The sequence below is a fragment of the Psammomys obesus genome, unplaced genomic scaffold (assembly GCF_907164565.1).
Source record: "Psammomys obesus unplaced genomic scaffold, mPsaObe1.curated_primary_1811, whole genome shotgun sequence".
Taxonomy (NCBI): Eukaryota; Metazoa; Chordata; class Mammalia; order Rodentia; family Muridae; genus Psammomys; species Psammomys obesus.
Genome location: NW_026585742.1, coordinates 7,833,587 through 7,856,734, shown reverse-complemented (window position 1 = coordinate 7,856,734; position 23,148 = coordinate 7,833,587). Strand labels below are relative to the sequence as shown.

At 45.5% G+C, this 23,148-nt stretch overlaps 1 protein-coding gene across 2 annotated transcripts in view; it reads left to right on the top strand.

Moving 5' to 3' along the window:
• Positions 1 to 475: 475 nt before the first annotated feature.
• Rarb (retinoic acid receptor beta) overlaps positions 476 to 23,148 on the top strand; it is a 125,397-nt gene continuing 102,724 nt past the window's right edge. Inside the window, exon 1 of one of the 2 annotated variants that reach the window (XM_055599075.1) lies at positions 476 to 1,148. In XM_055599075.1, coding sequence (XP_055455050.1) covers positions 992 to 1,148 — 157 coding nt within the window. In that variant the 5' untranslated portion in view covers positions 476 to 991. The remainder of the gene's footprint in view (positions 1,149 to 23,148) is intronic. The other variant, XM_055599077.1, reaches the window with a different exon arrangement.

Genomic DNA, 23,148 nt, shown 5'->3' with positions numbered 1-23,148 from the left:
AAGAAGAAGAAGAAGAAGAAGAAGAAGAAGAAGAAGAAGAAGAAGAAATAAAAAGACTGCGCACACAATGGGAAGTTTCCCGGCCCGAGAGGCTTCCTTCTGCGAGTGGTGGCGGGGCCCCGGACCGGCAGTTCGGGGCTTGCAGAGTGCTTTTACAGGAGTGGAAAGATACCTAAGTCGCCAGGGCTTTGCCTGGCACAGCGCAGAAGAGAGGAATTTCAGACGTGGGCTGTGGCGAGGGTCTCCCCGCCAGGGCCGGGCGGATGAAAAGGCGCAAACCGCAGCCGCGCTCCCGCTCCTCCCTGCGCTCCTGGCATTGTTTGCACGCTGAGCCGTGGGGAGCACCGCGCGGCTGGCCGCGGCCTCGCTGGCTGCCGGCTCTTGCAGGGCTGCTGGGAGTTTTTAAGCGCTGTGAGAATCCTGGGAGTTGGTGATGTCAGACGGGTTGGGTCATTTGAAGGTTAGCAGCCCGGGAAGGGTTCACCGAAAGTTCACTCGCATATATTAGGCAATTCAATCTTTCATTCCGTGTGACAGAAGTGGTAGGAAGTGAGCTGCTCGGAGGCAGGAGGGTCTATTCTTTGCCAAAGGGGGGACCAGAGTTCCCCTGCGCCGCGGCCGCAGGACTGGGATGCCGAGGACGCGAGCCACCCGGGCAGGGCGCGTCTGGGCACCGGCTGGGTAGGACCCGCGCTCTCCCGGAGGCCTGCGCGGGCGTCGCCTGGAAGGGAGAACTTGGGATCGGTGCGGGAACCCCCGCCCGGGCTGGATCGGCCGAGCGAGCCTGGAAAATGGTAAATGATCATTTGGATCAATTACAGGCTTTTAGCTGGCTTGTCTGTCATAATTCATGATTCGGGGCTGGGAAAAAGACCAACAGCCTACGTGCCAAAAAAGGGGCAGAGTTTGATGGAGTTCGTGGACTTTTCTGTGCCGCTCGCCTCCACACCTAGAGGATAAGCACTTTTGCAGAGCGCGGTGCGGAGAGATCATGTTTGACTGTATGGATGTTCTGTCAGTGAGTCCCGGGCAGATCCTGGATTTCTACACCGCGAGCCCGTCCTCCTGCATGCTGCAGGAAAAGGCTCTCAAAGCCTGCCTCAGTGGATTCACCCAGGCCGAATGGCAGCACCGGCACACTGCTCAATGTAGGTTTATTTTTTTTTTCCTTTCTTCTACAAAGAAAAAAAAAAATGTCTCTCTTGCATGCAATAAAGACACTGGAATAAAGTGCAATGGTGGCAAGACAAAGGGTTTAATGATTTAATGCTGAAGGAGTGAGATAGGCAGGCATGCATATGGATTCCATCTCTGCTGAAATTTCCTCTTGGAGGGTTGCTTCCCCAAAAACGCCTCATGCGCCCCTGTTCTCCCGTACTACCCGTTCTTTCTTGAAGATAGTTTTTTTTTGTTGTTGTTTTGTTTTTGTTTTTTTAGTATGTACAGAGAGAAGGGGAAAATAATAGGTGGCCGCAGACTTTGAAACATTCTTCAAGTACTGTGATCTGACACAGCATAAGATTTGTGTAAGGAGTGCAGAAGGGGGTTAACTTGGCTGGGATTAGCCACAAGCCCAGTAACACTTCCCCCATGTGTGTTTCAACAGTACAAAGTAATTAAAGTATGACATCGTCCCTTCAAGGAATGCAACAGTGTGAAGGCGGTTGCCCAGAGCTCATGATGCACAGGGCAGGTTGGTGCAGGACGCTGCCTTCCTCATTCTTTTTGCTGAGCGAAGGCAATATGTCTTAGCATTGACCCCACTGCCACCTCTCCGAGTCACTTTGTTGGTCTAAGAAGTTGCAGTTTTGCTAGAGAACCGCTAGCCACCAACACCTCTTGAGCTGGCCATTCATTTATTTCCTATCTTACTATTCAGCCAGAAGCCTGGACTTCAGTTAAAGGAAAAGAAATCTAAATGGAGTGGCCTCGTTTTTAAAAACAATATTGACTGTTTGGTTATCTGATGCTGACACAGAGACCCGGCTCCACTGGTCAACAGTAGCTCAGCTGCCGGGCTGAGAAATGACCAGGAGTCCTGGGAAAGCCTACCTAGAGCCGGCTGGGGGAGCCTGCAGGACGCTTGGCCGCCCTGACAGTGATTTAGATAAATGGCTCATCTATCTATCAAAATGTTTTTAGTACTTGATTTGACAATTCATTGGAGCATTAGCCTGAAAATGACATTTTAAATCTTTGTTTTCAAAGAGGTCAAAGTTTAACTGGAAAAAATTGAGTTTTCCTAACAACATGGTGGCTTGTCTAAAGAGAGGCAAACGGCGAGGAGGGGGCAGCGGCAGCGTGTCAGCTGACTCTTTGAAACTTTTTCTTAGGAAAAAGGGGGAGGGGGGACTCGCTTCTTGGGCCAGAAAATCAACAGGTCTGTGGCTGGAAAATCAATAACTATTTGATGCCAACAGCCTGGCCGTCCAACTTAACATTCATAGAGCCACAGGCAGAAGGGAATGTCGCTCCAGGAAATGCCTTACTAGTCAGCAGCTCCCAAACACCCTGTCTGTCCTCTTTGTTGCTCATTTTCTTTTTAGAGAAGGTGAAGAAACTTATTATTAGAAAATATTTCCCAATCACTAGCAGGTCCTCCGAACCCTCCTTTCCATGTGAACATTCTATTAGGGAAGGCAGGAAACTGAGCACTGTGAAACTTCGGCTTCTTAGGGAGGACTGTCCTGAATCATTTGTAATAGAAGGAAAGCACTGTCCTAGAAAGAGCGCCCGTGGAGCAGAGTTGCTTGTAGAAATTCTCCCTTTTGCAGTTAGCCCCCCTAACATGCCTATTAGGTTGCCAGAGTGGAGGGAAAAGCTTTGTTTGTTCTTGAACAAGTTAAACAGGGATTTGCTTTATCTGGGGAGAGCGGGTGTTGAATGTGTCACTCGCCTAGGGCAAGCCGATAAGCAAAAAGTGTTGATAAGAGCAAGGTTTAACTAATCAAAGAAACTTGCATTAGACAAAGTAAATAAAGGCATTTCACAAAAGGGTTTCAGAAATTCCAGTGTCTTATTTTTGTAAGCAGGGCAATCAGTGCTCATTGTAGTCAGCTTCAGCTAGAGTTTCAGCCCATACTCCAACTTGGAGCCGAGCGAGTCAAGTGTCGGTATTGCCTGTGCCCTGCAGGCTGGCTCTGTTGTCCACAAACCAGTGAATTCCAGGTCTTTCCATTGTTCCAGAAATTAAGGATAACTAAAACATTCTCTCAAAAAAATTTTTTTCTAGTAAGTATCTGTGTCATGCAGTGTTGAGGCTTTGAAATGAAAGCCCTGTTGAGAGCCCGAGTTTGCATAAGTAACAGTTTAAATCCCACGGACTTAGTTTTCCATCTTACCTAATGGCTGTTTTGAAAAGGTGCAGACCAACTTTGCTCTTAACACAGAAGAAACAGCGGGGCAGAGAGGAAAATCTGGGACTAAATCCTACTAAACTATCTCCAACCTTGTAAACCTGCTTAGGTTTTTAGTGTGTGTGTCTGTGTGTCTGTCTCTGTGAGGTTAAAACCTTTGAACGTAAGAATGCCTCCAGAATCTCACTTTGTAAAGTGTTAGAATACTCCGCTTATTTTCCTTTTAATTTTAAAGGCAGAAAACTGATATGCCAGCCAGCTGTTGGTTGTAGCAGGGCCTGTGAACTGTTTGGTATAAACATTGGAAATCAGGATTAGGGGCCACTAAGGGAATGTGGTGTAAACAACAGAGAGAAGACAATCCTGGAAGGCTCCTTCCCGGTCACTAAGTGTCTATTCAGATGCCTCCTGGATTCTTTTGGTTTTAGGTAACTCCAGATGTTTTCCTCATTAATTGCTCTGTGGGCACAGGATAAATCTTAATATTTTTCAGTCTAAATATAGTTGCTTTTGGTGAAATCATGAGGGTGACAGCATCTTGGCCCATTTCCCTGTGTTCTTCCTTTTCAACAGATCAAAAGCAGGGGGGAAAAAAGTCTTTTTGAATAGGGTTTTGCCCATTCAGAAGAAATTATTTTTAAAATGAATAGTAGCAACGTGTGATTAAGGAGGAAGAAAAGTTCCCCTCTTCGAGCCCTGAGACCTGGAACTGAAGCATTAAGCAGGATCTAACTCCTCTCCTTGTGAGCTATAACTTGAGGTCAAAGTGGCAAAATCAAAGTTACCTTCTGAAAGAGAGACTCAGTGAAGAGCGACAGCCACCGTATGAGCTGAGAGGCGTTTTGAATAAATATTTCAGTGAAAAGGCCCAATTGTTTTTCTAAAGTAGGACATAATTTTCTGCTGCTCAGCCACATGACTCAGTAAGCAACACCATCAGAAAGAGAAGGGACTTCCACTTAAATCTCAGAGAGAGTGCACCACAGGGTCATTCTGAAAACAAAAGATGCACAAACTTTGGTTTTCCAGTCTAAAAAAGGAGAAATAAAGGAATTTTGTCAATTTCCAGATAAATAGGTGATTTTGCAAATCAGGAGGGGGGGAAACAAAGGAGCAGTAATTAAATTTTATTGCCAGAAAAACGGTGAATTCCAAAATCCAAAACCAAGTCTTGGGAGTGGCAGGCAGGCGTCCCTGGATCTACTTAACCTTAAGCTGTTAGTTTGGATGGGATTAGCAGCTCTGATTTGAATTGTCTGTTCAGGGAGAACAGAAAGCCCAGGCATTGGATCTGACCTTTTTATTTTTATTTTTTAAATAGATAAGTGACCACAATGTCGGTTACTGTTAGGCTAGCTGACCTGAATGAGAGGTTTTCCTTCCCGTTTAAGGTCATACAGAACCAGCAAGTCCCATCCTGTTTTTGTTGTTGTTGTTTTGTTTTCATTTTGTTTTTCTTTTCTAATGAATCACAATAATAAAACAATATTATTTGGATTTCAAATACATATATATATATATTAATGTCAACACATTAAACTTGGAAGTGGCTGAATAAAAAAGAAAATCTTATTGTTTTCTTCTTTACACATTAAGCAAGGATGTTAACTTTACTCCACCAAGGAAATACATAATAAATTATGAAGATTGTCAATTCTGCTCTTACAAAATTTATCATTCTTTAAATTTCAAAAAAGAATTTTAAGAAAAAATACCAGGAGCTTTTAACTAGGAAGCTGGTGTCTGGGAGGAAGATGGAAATGGAAAATCAGATACTGTAAGCATGGAACTCTTTCCAGTTGTCCAGTAAAAGCTGTCTTCATTCAGAATAATGGTTCTCAACCTGTGGATTGCCACCCCTTTGACCCTTTTGCAGGGGTGGCCTACGCCCATTGGAAAACACAGATAGTTATTACGAATCATAACAGTAGCAAAATTACAGTTATGAAGAAGCAATGAAATAATTTTATGGTTGGGGTCACCACAACCTGAGGAACTATATTAAAGGGTCGCAGCAATAGGAAGGCTGAGAACCACTGATTTAGAAGCTCTTGAAGAGAATCTTCTTCAGAGTTTGAGCTACATGTAAGTGCCAATAAATTCATCCTTAAATGGCATTTTTATACTTTAAATGTTCTAATATAAATTCAGTTAACTATCAATTAAATAGACTATTTCAGATATGGGCATTTTTGATGAAGGTTAATCAGAAAAATGTTGGCTCGAAACCTTTCCCAAGATATTGATGTTGAATCTTGCCTTTCAAATTACAGGGCAGTTACAACAATTATCTATCTCTGAGTTTCTAGAAAACCTCCATTTGAAATGTTCTGCTGCCGTTCCCATGTCAGTCACCATTACGACATCTTCTAGGTTGCTCCTTGAACCTACGGGTGGCACAGAAAGCAGTTCCATGGTCAGTATAACTGGAGAGCTCACAACTTAGTTTTTCCACTATGGCTGGGGATCGTCTTGTGTTTCTGGGTCATTCTTCTAAGCACAGATTTCTTTTGTAGACAATTGTAGATCTCTAAATAGAAGGCTGGCCCTGCAAGACGGATAGGCTTGGCTTCCCTGTGAGCTGGCTTAGGATGGGGGAGGGGCATGGAATTACACTCAGTGGTTACAAACACATCTGTATGAATCTTTTGCCAGCTTTTTAAAAAGTTGAGGTCTGCAGTGTTGGAGGAAGGAGGATGGTAACTTCGGGTTTCAAATAGATAAGGATCCCATCAGAAAGAGGCGTGGTCTAAGTACCTCTTATTAAATAGGAAGATAACCTCCACCTATGCTCCTCCCCAAGATCTTGTGACACCATCAGTAAGCCTGCTGCCCTGAATCCTCTTTTCATGACCGGTTTCCTGCTTCATCACTAAGATCTGCTAGGCATAGTAGTCCATGTTTTTAATCCTAGCACTTGGGAGACATAAGCAGGCAGAGCTCTGAGTTCCAGGCCTGCCTGCTCTATGTAGCCAAGCTCATATAGTGAGATACTGTCTAAAATTAAAGAAAACAAAGAAAGTGGTGTGAGATCCGAATCCCACTCACACCTCTTTAAAGAAAAAGGCTGCAAGTCCTGACTACTAGGGGCTGAGAGGTGACGCCTGGGGCTTTCTGCTTGTCTTGGGGTTCAGGCAGACATGGACCCCTGGGTTTGCTTGTTCTCCAGCCTTGCTAGGTGCGGAGCTGCAAGGGGGTGAATTAGGTTCCACTCCTGATGGTTCAGAAAAAGGCCAAGGTAACAGGAAGTGACATCAAACCAGTGACCCAGCCTAACGAACGTGTCCTCCAGAGTTCAGGCCTTCAGGGCCTCAGATGTTGAGAACCCAGAAAGAAATCTCAGATTTAAGAGAGTCATGGCAGGTGATCATGTCCCTGGTGCTCCACAGGATTCCCAAAAATAACTCGGTGGAGATGGGGATTTTAATAAAAAGTCATATGGGAGAATACTTTACAGTCCTGTAGTGAATGCCCCTTCCCCAGGCTCCAGCAAGACAGTCCAGCAATCAGTGGGTACCAAGGGCTCACAAACCCTGCCAGCTCCTCAAACAAAACGTGAGGAAACAAGAACGCTCAGGGCCAGTCCCTCAATTCCCATTTAGCTTTTTCAGCCCAAAGTTTCCACCCCACTCTGCATCACATGACTGGTTCCCTTGCTGCCAAGACCCAAAGTCACCGCCATTTCCGCCATTTCCATTTTCCTTTTCCCTTAAAGCCAAGTCTTTCCCCTTTTCAGGCATCTGCCTTGAGAGGTAGAGGAAGTTGGAACGAAAGACCCCATCATGTTTTCAAAGCTCACTTTTGTTCTTAAAGGTCACACCTTTGTAAAATGTAATCTGGATTTACTCCTCTAACTTGACCTGGACATGGGGAAAAAAGCGAACAAACAAAAAAGCTTGTTTCTCTGATGGGCTCCTTTCTGTAATTCAGGTGCTTTGGAGGTAAAAGATGGAGAAATGGAATTTAGGACCAAAGCAAGTGAACTCCTTTCTAAAGACAAAACAAAACAACCAAAAAAAAAAAAAAAAGTGTTTTTTGGTTGTTATTGTTCTGTATTAACCACTGTTTTCCACAAATTAAAATTTTACCAAATTCAAAATACTGCAGGTAAGACTAAACAGGAAAAGGAGATTTGGTTTTCATTTGTCGCAATTTTCTTCTAATTTCCAGAACAAATGAAGAAGCAATATAATAACTCCCTCTTCTCAAAAATATTAAAGGTTGCCACAGCTACGGCCATTGTTATGTCATCAGAGCCCATGATTATGAAAAGGTTGATGGTGGTCTGAAGGTCCTTTCAGCTTCAAACAATTTTTGAGAGTCTGGCCCTATTGGAAAGCTTGTGGGGATAATTAGCTAAAATGGAAATGGAGGCTTCGAAATTTAGTTCCCGATGTTTTCATTTAGCTCAGTACCACCATGTGCTGTTAAAGAGAATTCTTAAAGGCACACATAATTATTTCATTATGGTCCACAGAATGCTTTCATTGGCTTTAACGACAAGAAGCTGTATAAAAAGGCATACATTTTAATTAGTCCTTATATTTACATCAGATGAGTAACAAATAATTGATGAAAAACAAGCCTTTGGAATGGATGACTTCACACAGTATGCTGGTTACAGTTTAGTGATGAGACATTTCCCTGTTGCTTTGCATTTTAATTATCTAGACATTGACGTGGTAGTGCGTGAAGCAAAAAATATTACTGTTGCCATTTCAGAGCAAAATAATCACGACGAATGCCTACAAATTGAAAGCTAAAAAAGGTAGCTAGCCTCACAGCTCGGAGAAAGTAAATTACCAGTTCCATTAATTTCGCTGTTTGTTAGCACTCCTTTGATCATGTTAATGTCTGTGCTTCACGCTTTTGGAGTGGGAGCCTGTATGGAGCCTGTATGGTTCCTGTGCCTGTAGCAGCCACATTTTGCCCTGAACACTTCCTTTTGAGTCTAGCTCACAGAGCTGAAGGAAGGGACCTCAAAAAGCACCGAGAACTCAAAGAGCCTCCTCTATGTTCCATGCTTGTTTCCCCTTTGATTTTTATATGAAAACCCATTTCACATGATTCATCTGTTTTGGTGTACAGAACACTAATTGTTATTATTGATTTTTAAATTCCGTGACCATTACAAGTAGCCCAGATGACTGGCAGATAAAGGGTAATAATGCGTGGAGTTCTGGAGCTGTTTCGTGTTTGTCTGGAGTACTTTATGTGGTCAATATTAACTGCCCCATTGAAACTAACTGCTGGATCAAATAACAGTCACTCAAATGAATGTGCCTAGAGATTATTTATTGAAAGCTTTAATTGTTCACTGGGGCCCTGCTTATCAGAGGAAACAATAGGAACTGGAGATGAGAAGTCTGGATTAGCAAGTTGGAGTATCCTGAGGAGCCAGGATCCCTCCACTGCTCAGGCGGTGCGGAGCCTGCAGGGGGGACCCTGTCACCTGTACAAGGAAGGGCTCTGGAGTGCGAGGATAAGGATTTCCCTGGCCAGGCAGAGGGTGTGAGAGCTGCTCCTCCCTGCACTTCAGGGTTGAGTCCTGACCTCCTGACACAGCCTCGTTTCCTTATGTCTCTCCACCTTTACCTGATGGTCTGAGATAGCAGGAATAGCTTCACTTGACAGGGCCGATTTATGAAGCTATGAAATGGGGACAGTATCGGCCACCATACAGGATCTGTGGAAGGACTGGCCAGCAAGCAAACTAAGATTCTATTCTTAGGGACATACAGATGTCACGGTTGTGTTTTCCCCCCTGATTTTAGTCTGCCACCTATGGAAGAAGCATGCTGGCTAACAACAGACACTACTTTTGTGCCCGTTTTTTGTTTTATCACTTCCTTGCTCTCTGCAGCTCCTCACAGAGACGACAGTCCTTCCTGCTTGTCATAGCATGAACAGTTCTCTAGTCCTGATTCAGGGGCAGCCATTTCCTAAACCTCCAGATTTGCACACATTGCTGACAGTGACAAAGACACTCTGTAAAGTTGTTGCGGTACTCTCGGCCACTGGCACCTGCATCTTCATCACTGTGGACGTGTTGAATGCTTCAGAGTTCCGTTCGGCAAAGGCTCTTGGGTGTCTGTCATGTGCCAGGTGCCTGGATATGATCTCTGAGAATAAGAACCTTTAGCCACTGTCTCTGCTCCCTCCAAACTTGGAAGAAACTGGAGTGTGTCATGTGACACACAGCTCATTACATGAGCATGTCCCTGGGACTTTGGACCTAAGGTTGACTGACCCACAGCTGGAAAATAAGTGGGTGATCAGATGGCTTCTCCATTTTTGTCACAGTAGAGGCCCACGGTTATAATTGAGTGAGATGCAAAAAGAAGACTTTATGTCTGCCCTGAGTGATGAAGCAATGCACATTTTCAAGGCTTGCTTCTCTGCGGATGTGTCTGAAGCATCTAAGGAGTAACTGTGTTCCTTGGAGGTGGAGTGGGATTTACTTAGACTCTTGGAAATGTCTCATTTTTTATGCACACTCCTGCGGTTTACTGCTGTGTAACGTGCCATCCCAAAACTTAGTGTCCCAACCCTTTGTTATGCAGCCATCGTGTGGATGAGCTTAACAGCTCAGACCATCCACTAAACAGAATGTGACATCAGCTGGGGCAGTGGCGTCCAGTATGCGGAAAGCTCCCTCCAAGGGCTGAAGTACTCATTAAGTACTGGTGGGAAGCTTAGCTAGGGCTGTTTCCTGGAGGAGCAGAATAGTGGCTATGATGGGGAGGCCTCTCATAACCCAAGAGCCACCAGCCTTGCTTCCGAAGGGGCAAGCTGAAGTGACTCTTAAAGACTCAGAGGGGGCCTTGGGTTTCTTCCACTGTTCTGGTGGCTGATCAGTGACAGTCAGTAAATCTGCCCCATGGTGATGGGTGGCAAGAGGGTCCAGTGCTCATCAGTCTGCATCGCATTGTACCACGCGTGCTGTGCAGCAGGAAGCAAGTACTGTATTCCAGGTGGTGCCTCACTGAGGACCAAGCTGCACCTTTCAGTGAATTTACCTCTTGGCTTCTTACATATTTAACAGAATCCTGTATTGCTGACTGTATATAGATTCAGTTAATTCTCCACAGACTATAAGAAGGATATTGTTATCCACATAGATGAGAAACTTGAAGTTCAGAGTAGGCAAGTGACGTAACTGAGGTTACACAGCCAACTGTGAGCCTGGGTGAAAACCCCACAAAACTGAACTTTTTCTTCCGCAGTTTTCCCTTTGCAGGTCTTTAGCCACTGCCATTAGACTGTCATCTCTGTCTACTGAGTGGACACTTCCCCCCAAATGTTTTATGTTCTAATAATGCCAAGAAAGGCCCCCAGGAGTGTTAGGAGCAGGGTGAAAAGACTAGAAAGCCACAGAATTGTGGCTCACATGATTTCCTCTGATTACATTATTTTCTCTAACATAAACGATGGCCTTCTAGACTGCGAAGGAAACTGCCAGAACTGTGAGGAACCTTTACACTTTAGCCTCTTTGTTCTTGCATCCTGTTTGTTGTGGGCTGTGCTCCTAGTTACTGCCAAGGCTCCTGAGGCTTGAACAGATTGCTCAGCAATCACTGAGGTTCTTGGGGATATAAGCACTTGAAAGTGTGGGTTTCCATGCCACTCTAGTTTCTGTAAATATATGTGAGTGGTTGTGCAAGATGGTGCCTTAAGCAGCATCTTCCATTAGTAGAAAGAAAAAAGAACAGAAGGGGAGAGGAAAGGAGAAGAGTGGAGAGGAAGGGGGAAGAAAAGAGAGGAGAGGAGAGAAAGAGGGAGAGTGGAGTAGATGGGAGAGAAGAGGAAGAAAAGAAATCTTCCTGAGACATCTGCTTCCTGCTTGAAGTATATGTTATGTATAGAGAATGCCAAAGTTAGTTAGCCATCATTTTTTTGCCAAAATTAATAATTATGATGATTAATATTGGCTGTTCAGATACTACCCTCAATTCAGTGCCTTCAGATACAGCTTAAACACACTCTGTTGGAAGTCAGGTGGTGGCCTCACAAATAGGTGGTGTTTCATGTGATAGTGGGTAGCCTCATGCTGCATGTGCCGCAGCTTCCAGAACACTCCTCCACCTTGAGCTCCACCTTGCCTCACATTTTCATCTGTGAAACTGATCTGTGATGCTTGCCTTATAAGCTTAAAGTCAGCATCGAAGACTTGAATAGGAGGATATATGACCTGCATCCTAGTCTATGTCTCTGTTGCTGGGTTGAACACTGACTAAAAGCAACTTGGAGTAGAAAGAGCTTATTTGGCTTATATGTTCTGAGCACAATCCATCACTGAGGGAAGTCAGGGCAGAAGCTCAGGCAAGAGCAGAGGCAGAAGCATAGCGTACTGGCTTGTTCAGCTTCTTTTCTAATATAGCCCAAACCCATCTGCCTAGAGAGGGCACTGCCCATTGTGGGCTGGACCCCCCTTCCCCCATTAATGACTGGGTAAGAAAATGCTCCACAGACATGCGCACAGGCCAATGAGATCGAGGCAACACTTCAACTCAGGCTCCTTCTTCCCAAGTGACTCTGGTTTGTGTCAAGTTGACAAAACTAACTGGCACAACAAGCCCTAAGCATTAAGCAAACTACTTTCCCCAGTGTTTTATTGTATAAAAAAAGAAAGAGTTTCAGGGCAGAAAGTTTGAAAGTATGTTCAGTGAACAACCACATGCTTCTGCCATCTCTGCTGTCAGGCATGTTTTCTGTGTCGGTTTGCTTCCTTTTGTACGTATAGGTGTGTGCCCTTGAGCATGTGCATACGAGTGAGTGTGTGTGTGTGTGTGTGTGTGTGTGTGTGTGTGTGTGTGTGTGTGTCTTTATTTCTGCACCAGGAGATCTCGGAGGTCAGACAGTGTATGTTTCATCTCTGTTTTTCATGTCTGGTATAGTTCTTGGTCTATCATGAGCACTCCCTTAACTGTATGCCACAGAACCAGGGAGACCATCCTTTTGTACACCCCATACCAGTGCCATTTAGTAGGATGATCCAAGTGACAGAAACAATATATGATCACACAAATTGTCTGATACAGTCATCCAGAGTCACAAATGGCTCTTGAGCTCCTGACATATAGCTAATATTTTATCAGAATTAATTTAACTTTCAATAGCCATGTGGCCTAGTGAGGCAGCACAGCTCTGTCCTTGTCAGCTCTTCTGTCTTCTGTTTGCTTGCCTCCCTTTTTCCTTCAGCCTGTCTTCCCTTCTCTTCTGTTAGTAAGCTCTAATTATCTCTTTAAGTAGATGGCAAACAGACCACAGGAGAATGTAAACAGAGTTGCTGGGCTGGATGCTCAGTCAAATGGTGAATTGCTTTTCCCTCTGGGAGGAGTGATTCTCCAAGCCTGGCAAAGGCTTCCCTCTAACTGTGCAGAGGACTCAGTGGTTTCCACTTCAGACTCCTCTGGCAGATGTATTGTGGGGACAAACAATATCCTGTCCTGGATTTGCAGTGGACACACTCTTCCAAAATCTTCTAACTGCTTTCAAATCAGTTTGGACATTTCAACAAGCTTCAAGGAAGCAGAGAATGGGCAGTTCTCTTTGGAAGCCCCTATTTGTTTTTGGAAAGTTCTAGGCACTCTCTTCTATTGGAGTCTCCCTTCAATACATCATCTGTGCCTTGTTCGTAACCCAGGGCCTGGCACACAATGGATACTGCCTTCTCCTCTTTCACCCATATCTAAAAAGTGTGAAGAAAGAAAATGGAAATAAAGCTAAAACTCAAGTTAGGAGAAGCTTGACTCAAGTTTACTTCCTGCCTCAGTGTCTTAATTGTGATTAATCTTTACTGATCAGCATTTAAAAGGCTCATTTTGAGCCCATCCTTAAAGGAGGCAATAGACTTAAGATCAAGAAACTGTTGTTCCCTTGTCTTATAGAAGAGTGTTTGTGGACAAGCGGGAAGCAGAGCTGATGCGCAGTGGCTGAGGAACAGTGAGGCTAGCGTGGCTTCACACCTGTGAGAGGGCACACAAAAGAGGCTGTGCTGGCCATAATAGACATTCCCACTGATGTGTGGGGAGGGCAGGCAGGGAAGGCTGGAAACCTCAGATCCCACACAGCAAGTGCTTCCAAGTGAAAGAAAGAAAGAAAAAAAAAGGCAATACATTTTTAACAAAATGGGCAGTTACTCTAATTGCTGTGCCCTACTGTTCAGCTCCGTCTATGTCCTAGTTCATTAAATTATATGCACACACAGGCTTATTATTTACAGATGTTTGCACTTCTAACTGGCTCATAGGAAACAGATGTTTCACACAAGGTAACAGGCCGGTGAGCTAAGCCCTCCTCTACTGGCTATCAAGTGAGTCTTACAGTCCGTTACCTCAAACCCTCCATGATGACTGTGAATTGCAGTGTCCAGTGTGGGGAGGACAATTCACTCCCCCCATGGGAGCAAATAAAACACAGCAGCCCCAGAAGCAGACATCTGCATCCCTGAAGAGAGTGCTCGGCCAACAAGCACTCACATGAAAGCTCACTGGATGCACTGAGGAGTTTTGTAAGCAGTTTGTGAACAAGGAAGGCAGTCCAATGAGGAAATGGTATAACAAGGCTTGGGTCCATATGCCACTTGCCTGTAGAAATTCTGCCACCTTTCCAAAACAATGACCTGATAAAAATCAGCTGGACCATGTGTGGTGTGGTGGCACAGCCCTGTAGTCCCTGCACTCAGGAGGCACAGGTGGAAGGATTGGTGCGAGTTCGAAGTCAACTTTGTTTACATAGAGAGGATCTGCCTCAGCGGCAATACAACACAACAGAAAAATCAACATGACTGGTTTGATACTTGGCCACATACTGGGGCAGAAGCAGTAGATATGTGAGTGGATAGTGATTTCAAATCTTCAGAATATTGAGGAGCAATAATCTTCCCCAAAGTGTGCAGTGAAATGCATTGTTTATGAACTGTCAAAAGTTCTCTACACAAACAAATGAGAAATTAGCGATAAGTTTGCCTACATAATATAATTCTGTACACTGAAGCCTGGAAACAGTCATAGCCAGGATGGAAGATGGGATATGAAATATTATGGGACATATCAGGTTTATTGCATATTTGACCGTGAAAGTGCATTTTATTTTGTCTTATGGACCTTTAAAAAGTCCATATAATGGATTAAAGGTATTAAAATTCCCACATTCTGCCTGGCTGTAGGCCAGGAAACAGGACATGAAAGATAATCCCAGTAGACAGAAGATGCAGGAAGGAGTTCAAACATGTATTTATGGCGAGCATGTTGACCTCCCCAACTAATAAAAGTGTATCCACGAGGACAGCTTTGTAGAAAATGCCAGCCCCTTACAGCACATTGTGATGACAGTACCTTCAAAACATGGCCGGGGCTCCATGACATACGGCTGTCATGCTCCCTCGATCGGTCTCTCTTCATGAGGGGATCCATGAATTTTATCCCAAAACGTAAGGGTGCCGTTAGGAGGAGGAGTTTTATTTTATTTTCTCTGTAAGGATGGTCAGTATGCTAGCGTAATCTGGGCTTTGGTCACACCTATCAGCCATGTTTTGCGGATGGCTGCACACTCCCTTTGGCAGCAGAACCCAGCTGCCTGGACAGAAGCTGTGAAGGCCACAAGGCCTGAGATCTTTACTCCCTGTCACTTGTTATGGACAGCTCTGCTTTAAAACTTGAAAATCAAACTGAACAGGCAGGTCATGCCTATATCCACTGTATTTGGGAGACTGAGACAAAAGAGTCACCTTCAGTTAGGGTCAGTTTCAAACAAACAAACCCCTATAACACTGAGTAGCGCCCCAAGAACAGCAGTGGGGATGTGAGAGGGTGAGTCCTACAGCAAGCCAGTTTCTGTGAGAACTAGGCCACACAGTGGAGCCTCTAAGTTGTGACTTCCCTTGTGTGAGTTATAATGCTTCCTGCACCTTGATCCAGCTCTCCATCACCCTTGTCACCCTTGTCATGCAGAGAGGTGTGGAGACAACATGCCTCCGTCATGAGCCAGTGCAGAGCTGATCAGCTGAGTGCAGACTAGCGCCATCTCTCTCTCCTGATTGTCAGCCCACACCTTGGAGAAGCAAGGCAGGAAAGCTGCTGTGTGGCCTAGTGGTGCTCCTCCGCTCACAGCCTGGACCCTTCACACCGTCCCCTGTCTAGCTCCAGCAGGGTGTCTGCTGTTTTCTAGGTGTGTATCTGTGTAGGCAGTCTCCCCTAATAACCTGCTTGGTCTGTCCCTGTAGCTAGTCGTGGCCAGTCGTACCTGGCCATGCTGCCTTGTCCATCCAGATAGTCTATTTGTTTGATTAATTGTTTTTAAGACAGGGTACCGCATTGTATCCCAATGTGGCCTAATACTAATAGCAATCCTCCTGCCTCAGGACCCCACCCCAAGTGCAGGGATTATAGATACGGACTGTAAGGTTGCTAGGCAGCCTGAAATGAAGACCTACCTGCTAGGGTGAACCATGGGAGAGAGCAGCAGCAATGCAGAGCTTTGGACAGATGTCCCTAGACTTAGAAAAAAAGAAACATGCTTTGAGAAACCAGGGGATGTGGCTTGCTCCACTTACATTCTTTTAAAGACTCTCTTGGTTCGGTCAGGAGAGGAAATCACAGTGGGAGGGAAAGTGGAAGAGAAGGTTAGCCAATCTAGATAGGACACCAATAGCCAGGAGGAAGCTAGGAAAGTGAGAAACATTGATTTCCCCTCCCCCACAGACACCCTACCTCAGTGGCACCACCCGGTTCTGTTCAGGGGCTGTGCCAAGTGCTTTATGATGATGTGTGTTTTAATCTTCTCAGTGGTTCAGTGGGGGCTATGCTGTTATTTTACACCCATAGATAGTGAGACTTGGAAGTGAAGGACTGTCTCCAAAGTCACACAGCTAGTAAATAATACACAAAGGCTTTGAATCCAGGAAGCCTGGCTCCAGGGCTTATACACTCAACCCCAAGCTTCAAACAAGTTTCCCATCTGTAAAGAGGGACCAATTTTCAGAATATCCAAGAAGTCTCTGAGCCTTGGGAATGGCCCACAGCTAGAACATTTTGAAATTCATAGTCATTTTTAAAAGAAATAAGATGAAGACAGCAGTCTGTCATAAAGAAACCCTGCTAGGAAAGAGAGAGAGCCACAGAGTATCACCAGGCTGTAGGGCAGGCTGATGACTGTGTAGAAACTTGCGTGGTTTTGAAGGGAATGTCACCTGAGGTTGCCTTATTGAACTGAGCTGCATCAGTACCAGGATCTCCACACTAGTTACCTCAAGGCACCAGAGGAATGGGCACCCTGTCCCCCATGTCCCATGTCTCATCTCCCTACCTACCTGCCGCACCCTGTTACATCGGGAAGGGGGTAGCCAGCTTCTGTGTGGGATCTTCCAGCACTGCTGACAGCGGCAGCAGAGTCCACAGGCTTTCTGACCTTGCTTTTCATCCTGTACCAAGTAAACTTTGGGAAAGTGGTGCCTGTGGGAGTGAGAGGAGAGTCTGATGCCTCGGTGCCTCATCTGTAGAGCCCTATGCTGACTGCTCAGGTCCCCAACCTAGCTGGATAAATAGTGTCATCCCCATCTCCCTTGTCTCACTGCTGCTGTGTTCTTACTTTTTCAGTTTGTACATTGTGCTAACTGGGAGTCCCTCTGAACATTCAGGGACATCTTAAGAGCATATTACTGTCTTCTCTTGATCCCTGTCTCAGACTTGTACTCTTGAATCCAAGGCCAGTCAAGTTCACAGACCTGTCCAACTCTCTGCTTCCTGGCCTCCAGCAAGGTATCTATCCACCCTGTAGCCCTGGCTTCTTGCTTCTAAAAGGTTCCTACATTTAGTGCTCATGTAAAAAGCTGAGAGCAGCATATAGGTGACTAGCATAGCAGCTGCTCAAATGTAGCCTGTTACTGCTGCTTGATGCAGTTATTTGGCTAAACTCCAGAGGTATTGGTCATTCCTGTGGCGACTGGAGTGCAGAGTAACACGTGGACCTTCCCCCTCTGCCTCAGCACTCTAATAACCAAATCTTACCTACTGCTCCTGTGTGTTTTCACACCTCCTCACTGTGGCCAGAGAGAACACACTCCAAGGTGCAGTGGGCATGCACACCGCACTGCATGGACACTGAGCACCAGAGCAGAGGTGACCTTTGACCACCTATGCCCTCTGTCCTCAGGGCTGCACTTGCCATTTGGGAGAGCTACAAGGAATGATGTCCTGCATCTTTAGCCAGACTCTTCCCACAAGGACTCTCTTCACCCACCGTTCCCATTCAGCCTCTGTAATTTGGACTAGGTCATTTTATGGTTAGGGAAAAGGTTTTCCCTGGGTGCTATGAGATGTCTTAGACCATATGTCATGAATGGCTCTGCCTCAAGGGTACCAGACTCCCTAGGTGGGTTTGTCTTTCATCTCCTTTACTATAGAAATCAGAGACAGCTCTGACATGAACATAACATTGGTTACAGAAAAGAAGCACAGAAGGACACTGGAAAGGCAGAGTGACCTGCCAGAGCCAATTGTGCAGGGAAAGGCAGACCCCAGCTCAAACACCACTTTGTACAAGACCATAACTTTGCCTGGCTCAGGCAGAGCTCCTACTGTGCTAATATACTACAAGGAATGTGTGAGGAGGTTCAGGTAGTCCTTCATCCTATCTGTGCCATCTTGGTGGCCACTGGTCTTAGTGGCAGTGGCAGCAGCTGGCTGGTTTGTTTGCCTGCTTTTGTACTGTTCCTACAGCAGAAGCTGCTGGTCCCCAACTCTCAAGTAGCAGACCCCACCCCCCACACACACTGCAACAGTCCAGAATCTTGCAGTGTCCCTACAGGAGACGTTGGTGCTGATTAAGAAGCCTGGCCTAGGATAAGGAAGGAGGGAGAAAAATGTTTACTGGAAGGCTCTATTAGCTATCACTTACTGAGCTCTTCCTGTGTGCTTGGCACATTCCAAACTTTGCTTTCCTTTCACCAACAAGGCTTTTTGGAATATCTGAATTTTCAGAAAGGAAGAACTGCGGCTCAGAGAAGTAAAGAAAACTCAACAGTTATTACGTTCATGTGTGGTAGAGGGAGATGAAGTCCAATTGACTGGGAGCCAAGCCCCTGAACTCCCATCATTTCCACCATAGTCAACACAGGTGCATGACGTCATGAAGGGAACCTGTAACAGAGTCTATACAGGTGCATGTGGTCATGAAGAGAGCCTGCAAGAAAAAAGTCTATGCAGGTGTGTGACATCATGAGGGGAACCCTGTATGCTGAGGATTAAATTAGCTCCACAGTTATTTCAGGAAGTAAATGTGGTATACACCTGTAAGAAATAATACAGAAAGCTCAAGGGAACACATATGCAAGTGAGCAGAGCATGTCTCTGAGAAGAAAGGTTTGGTTAAATTCTTGTATCAGTCATTCATGTTGTAGCCTCCTCAGAATGTAGCAGTGTGGCCGCAAGGATTTCAGTGTCACCTCCCCAAAATCATCTCCTCATATTACTTTCACTTTTCTCCTTTTACCTTTGTATTTTGAGACAAGAGTTTGCTGTGTAACCCCAGCTCGCCTGGAATCGCTGTAGCACAGCCTGGCCTCAGCCTCCTAGGTGCTACGATTACAGATGTGAGCTACCACATCAGCTTTCTTGTTACTTTTTCGTAAGGCCTGGCTTTCACGCACACTTACAGCGCACAAGTAAAGAAGGTGCCTCTGTATGGTGGACACTTTGACACATGTTTTAGTCTGCTTACACTTTGGGAAATCTGAGCACATGAAAATTGAGTGAGTACGATAACTGTCTTAAAAGTTATGAGATTCCTAATTTAGGAGTAGAATGTGGCACCGAATCATGTGGCATTGGGGTAAACTCTCTAGGGGACCTTACTCTTGCGGCACAGTTAATTCTATGCTGACCTGACGCCTGAGGCTGCTCAGTGTGCGTTCTAACCACGCAGCTCCGTCTCCATTAAACCGCAGTGAAAAGTGTCAGCCTGTCGTGCTTCTCAGAGAAAGTCTATTTGAACCCTGTCCTGAGCTGACTTAATATGTCCCAGGAAGCAGCCTCACACAGAACACCCTATAAGGTAATCTTCACATATGTTCCTTGAAATGGGATGTGTGTGATAAAGATAAAATAGAGGTGTCGGGCATGTTGTGGTCCCTTGTGAAAATATGACATCACTAACTATAATGAAGTCATTCCCGGGAGTGATGTCTCCTACTGGTGGTGAGCTCAGACAGGTGGGGCCACAGGCTGAATGACAGGTCCCCCGAGCTTCACACTCTCTTTGAAACGTATCAATGTTGGGAAATCATGCATGTGAATTAAAGAGAGGAATACACAGCTCCCGTTCTAACTTACATGTATCCCGGCCACATGCAATCCCAGGCCTAAAACGAGCAAGAGAGGTGGAAAATGAAGACGTGAAAGTGAGGGGTTTCCATGACAGTGATTGTTTCAGCAGAGGGTGGAGCCCCTGCTCCTGCCCTCCCCGTGGTTTTGGAAAGGAGTGATGGCTTAGCAAGACCAGGACCACAGCGAGTGCTCAGTAGACAATACACACTGTTCCTTCAGGTTCCTTCCAGACACTTTGAGTTCAGCCACAGCCAAATTCTTGAAAGAGAAGTGGGTTTCTAATTCTACAGAGCCTACATCCTAATGCACGAAACACCGCAAGGTGCACTGGGAAGCTGGTGGAGCTCCCAAGCCACCCAGACACAGCAAAATGCAATTGGGAGGTAGTGAGGACAGTGGGTAGCATTTTTATGTTAGAGTATCTAAATAGCAACGTGTACAGGAATTATCTGGCTATTTCTTAGGATGCCTAGATGGTCCACAGTCTCTGGTGGGCCAGTTTCTATGTCCTAACAAATCACCCAGATGAGGGTCAGCGACTGTACTCTGAAGGCTCAAAAATCAGCCTATGTCCCTCACCCATTACGCGCGGTCAGAGTAGGCGATAGTCTCACAGGCCTTCTTCAGCTTCTCTAGGCTCAGTGCTGACCCGGGCAAGCACACACAGAGCTGGGGTCACCCGCAGGTTACAAAGTCAGGAGGCCAGGGCTGGGAGGGGGGATCCTTCTCTGTTACACCTCCCAGTCCTGTGAAGCATCCTAGAACTCCCTCACAGGGGCTGCCCTTCTAACCAACCACGCACTTTCAAACCGTCCTTTGCAAGGCCCATGAGCCTCCTCCGCAAGCATGGTCCGGGTAGGGTCTTCCACCCATCTCCAGGGCGTACCCAGACCTGCAATTGACAAGTTAATAAAAAGGCTCTGCAAGCTCTCTCGCGCATGCGCACATGCAATAGCCGAATCTGGTTCTAATTACTTGTACTTTAGTTGAACTTTGGCGTTTCCTTTGACTTTCTCCTCTATGTATATGAGCCGAGCCCTGGGCTTTGCGATCCTGCGGAGAAAAGTGGGGATGGGGTGGGAGTGGGGGAGTCCAAATTTGGCTCTCTGGTGCCAACAAAAATCAAACCTAACTGGATGTTTTGATCAAATGCAACGTCGCCTTTTCGCCCTTAATTAGTTGCAATGAGTCCTACCCACAGACCCCAGAGCTAGGCTCCAAATTCCCTAGGGGCTGTGCAGGAAATGCCTTTTGCTTTACAGCTCCTTTTTCACATAAGTATCAGCTGCCCAGAGGCTGCATTAAAATACTGTCTTAATCAGAAGGTTCTAGTAAAGAGGCAGGCCTTTCATGATGCCTGATGCCTGCCTGCCTCTAATCAAAGCAAACGTAGGATCCTGTAATCTGTCAACAGGGGCTAGCGGGCTGTAAATTAGCTCTCACAAAAGCCAAAGAGTCTACAGAGCTCTTAAATGTGCTATCTGCTCCTTAATCTAACCTTTAGAAAAATGCCAAGCACGAAAGGAATTGTGGAGCAGCTATTGTTGGGGACGTTCTGTGTGTTTAAGCCACACTCAGGTGCTTTGTTGACAACAGGACATTTATACTGTGTTTTCCCAGGTGAGTGCTGTTATTGAGGGCGATGCCCACTTAAAGCAGCTATGGTTTGGTTTCAAGGTTTTTCCTTTTGGCTTCATTTTGAGACCAAGACAACCCCTGGGGTCATGGTAGTGTTTAAGAATGCCGCCTCAGGAGTAGTACTGGTTCTGCTTTTGTTGCCCCAAGGGGCATAGGTTTTACCATGTGTGGAATCCCTGTGCTAGTCCCTAAGCCTCAGTAGCCTGCTGCTAGTCCCACTGGGAGAGGGAACAGCCAGGGCTCGAAACTTTCACAGCAACTTGAAGGTGTGATTTTGTCTTTCAAAGCTACTTTCTAGCTGGTACTTTGGGATGGTCTTCACTTTTCTCAATCTCTATTGCTTTGATTTCATTTGATCAGTTATGAAAGGTAGGGTGAAAACATGGCTCTTTGCCAAGATCAGCTGAAAAGTCACAATTTGAAGGCCAATGCCAGCTCTCCTGGCTGTGATGTGCTACTGCTGGGGGCCATACTTTGAGGAACACTGATGGGAAGGAAGGAGGCTAGCACAGGAGGATCAAAAGTTCAAAGCCAGCCTTAGCAGCATGGTGTATCTAAAGACAGGCCTAAGCTACATATGAGACTCTGTCTTAAAACAAATGTAAAAACAAACAAAAACATATAGGAAGGAAGGAAGGAAAGGAGGGAAAAGGAAAGAGGGGCAAGGCAAACATTTCACCATGTTTTCCTCGAGGACCAGCCTGTCAATGCTGAAGTAGAAATGGGGTTTCAGACACTCTCAGGGTGTTTAGTTCTCAAAGGTCCCCAATCTCCAGGATACATGTATTGCCAAGTGAGGCTGTTGGCCTCTCTGCTGCTGACACAGCCCCTGCCAGGGGCACCCCTTCACTATACGGCCAGGTTGACCTCTTCTTCCCATACATGAGCAAAGAAGCCAGCACCCCATCTGGTTTGCAATTTGGGTGATGCTTCGGGTTGGAAACGTGGTGGCCCGACAGAGCAGTCAGTAAGTGAACAAGTAAGCAAATGGATAAGAGCAGGAGGCAAGCAGCAGGTCAGAACCATTCCTCAAAGACTAACTCCCCAGCCTGTAGTCCACCAGGATGGCTGCAGTGCCATTACTTTATTGAATGACACAAGCCTCTTTCCCCTTGGGAAGTCTACAAGCTGCTTTTTGGCTTGTTTGAGATTGCTGAATGGGCTAATACAGAGCACATTGTCTGCTGAGCCGGCAGAGTTTTCCAGCAAAAATTTTATCATTCTGTAGACTGATTGTACTTGCCTGGAATAAGGAAGAAAATGTTTGAGGATCTCAAGGGCATTTGATGAATCCAACTCTAATTTAAAGAGACTAATAGATTATTGATTTAAGCAGGGTGATGGTGAACAAATCAATGGCTAAGCCATCTGTATCCACCTTAAATACCAAAACTGTCCCTGAAAGGAGAGCCACCTCTGATCCCGACTGATCCCCACCTCTTTCTGGGGAGGCAAGTGGGCAGGCAAGCAGCAAGAAGAACTCTGATAAACTTTGCCAAAGTGTTTTTATGCTATATTACTAGAGACCAAGAGAATCCACTGAAGTCCTTCTCTTCTTTTATCTTAGTACCAAATCCTGGTTCCATTCTACAATGTGCCTTGAAATGTTTGTCTGCAGCCAGTTCTGGTGCTACTGAAATCTGTAGTTTTCAGTTATTCCCTTTGGTTTCATGGCACTTTAAGAACTACACTCACATAGAATAAACAGAAAAGCACAGGCTGCATAAGTAAATACACATTTTTTTTTTTTTTCAGTACTGAGGGTTCAACCCATGGTCCCATGTATGCTAGGCTAATATGCTACCATTTAGTTATAACAGTTTTTGTTG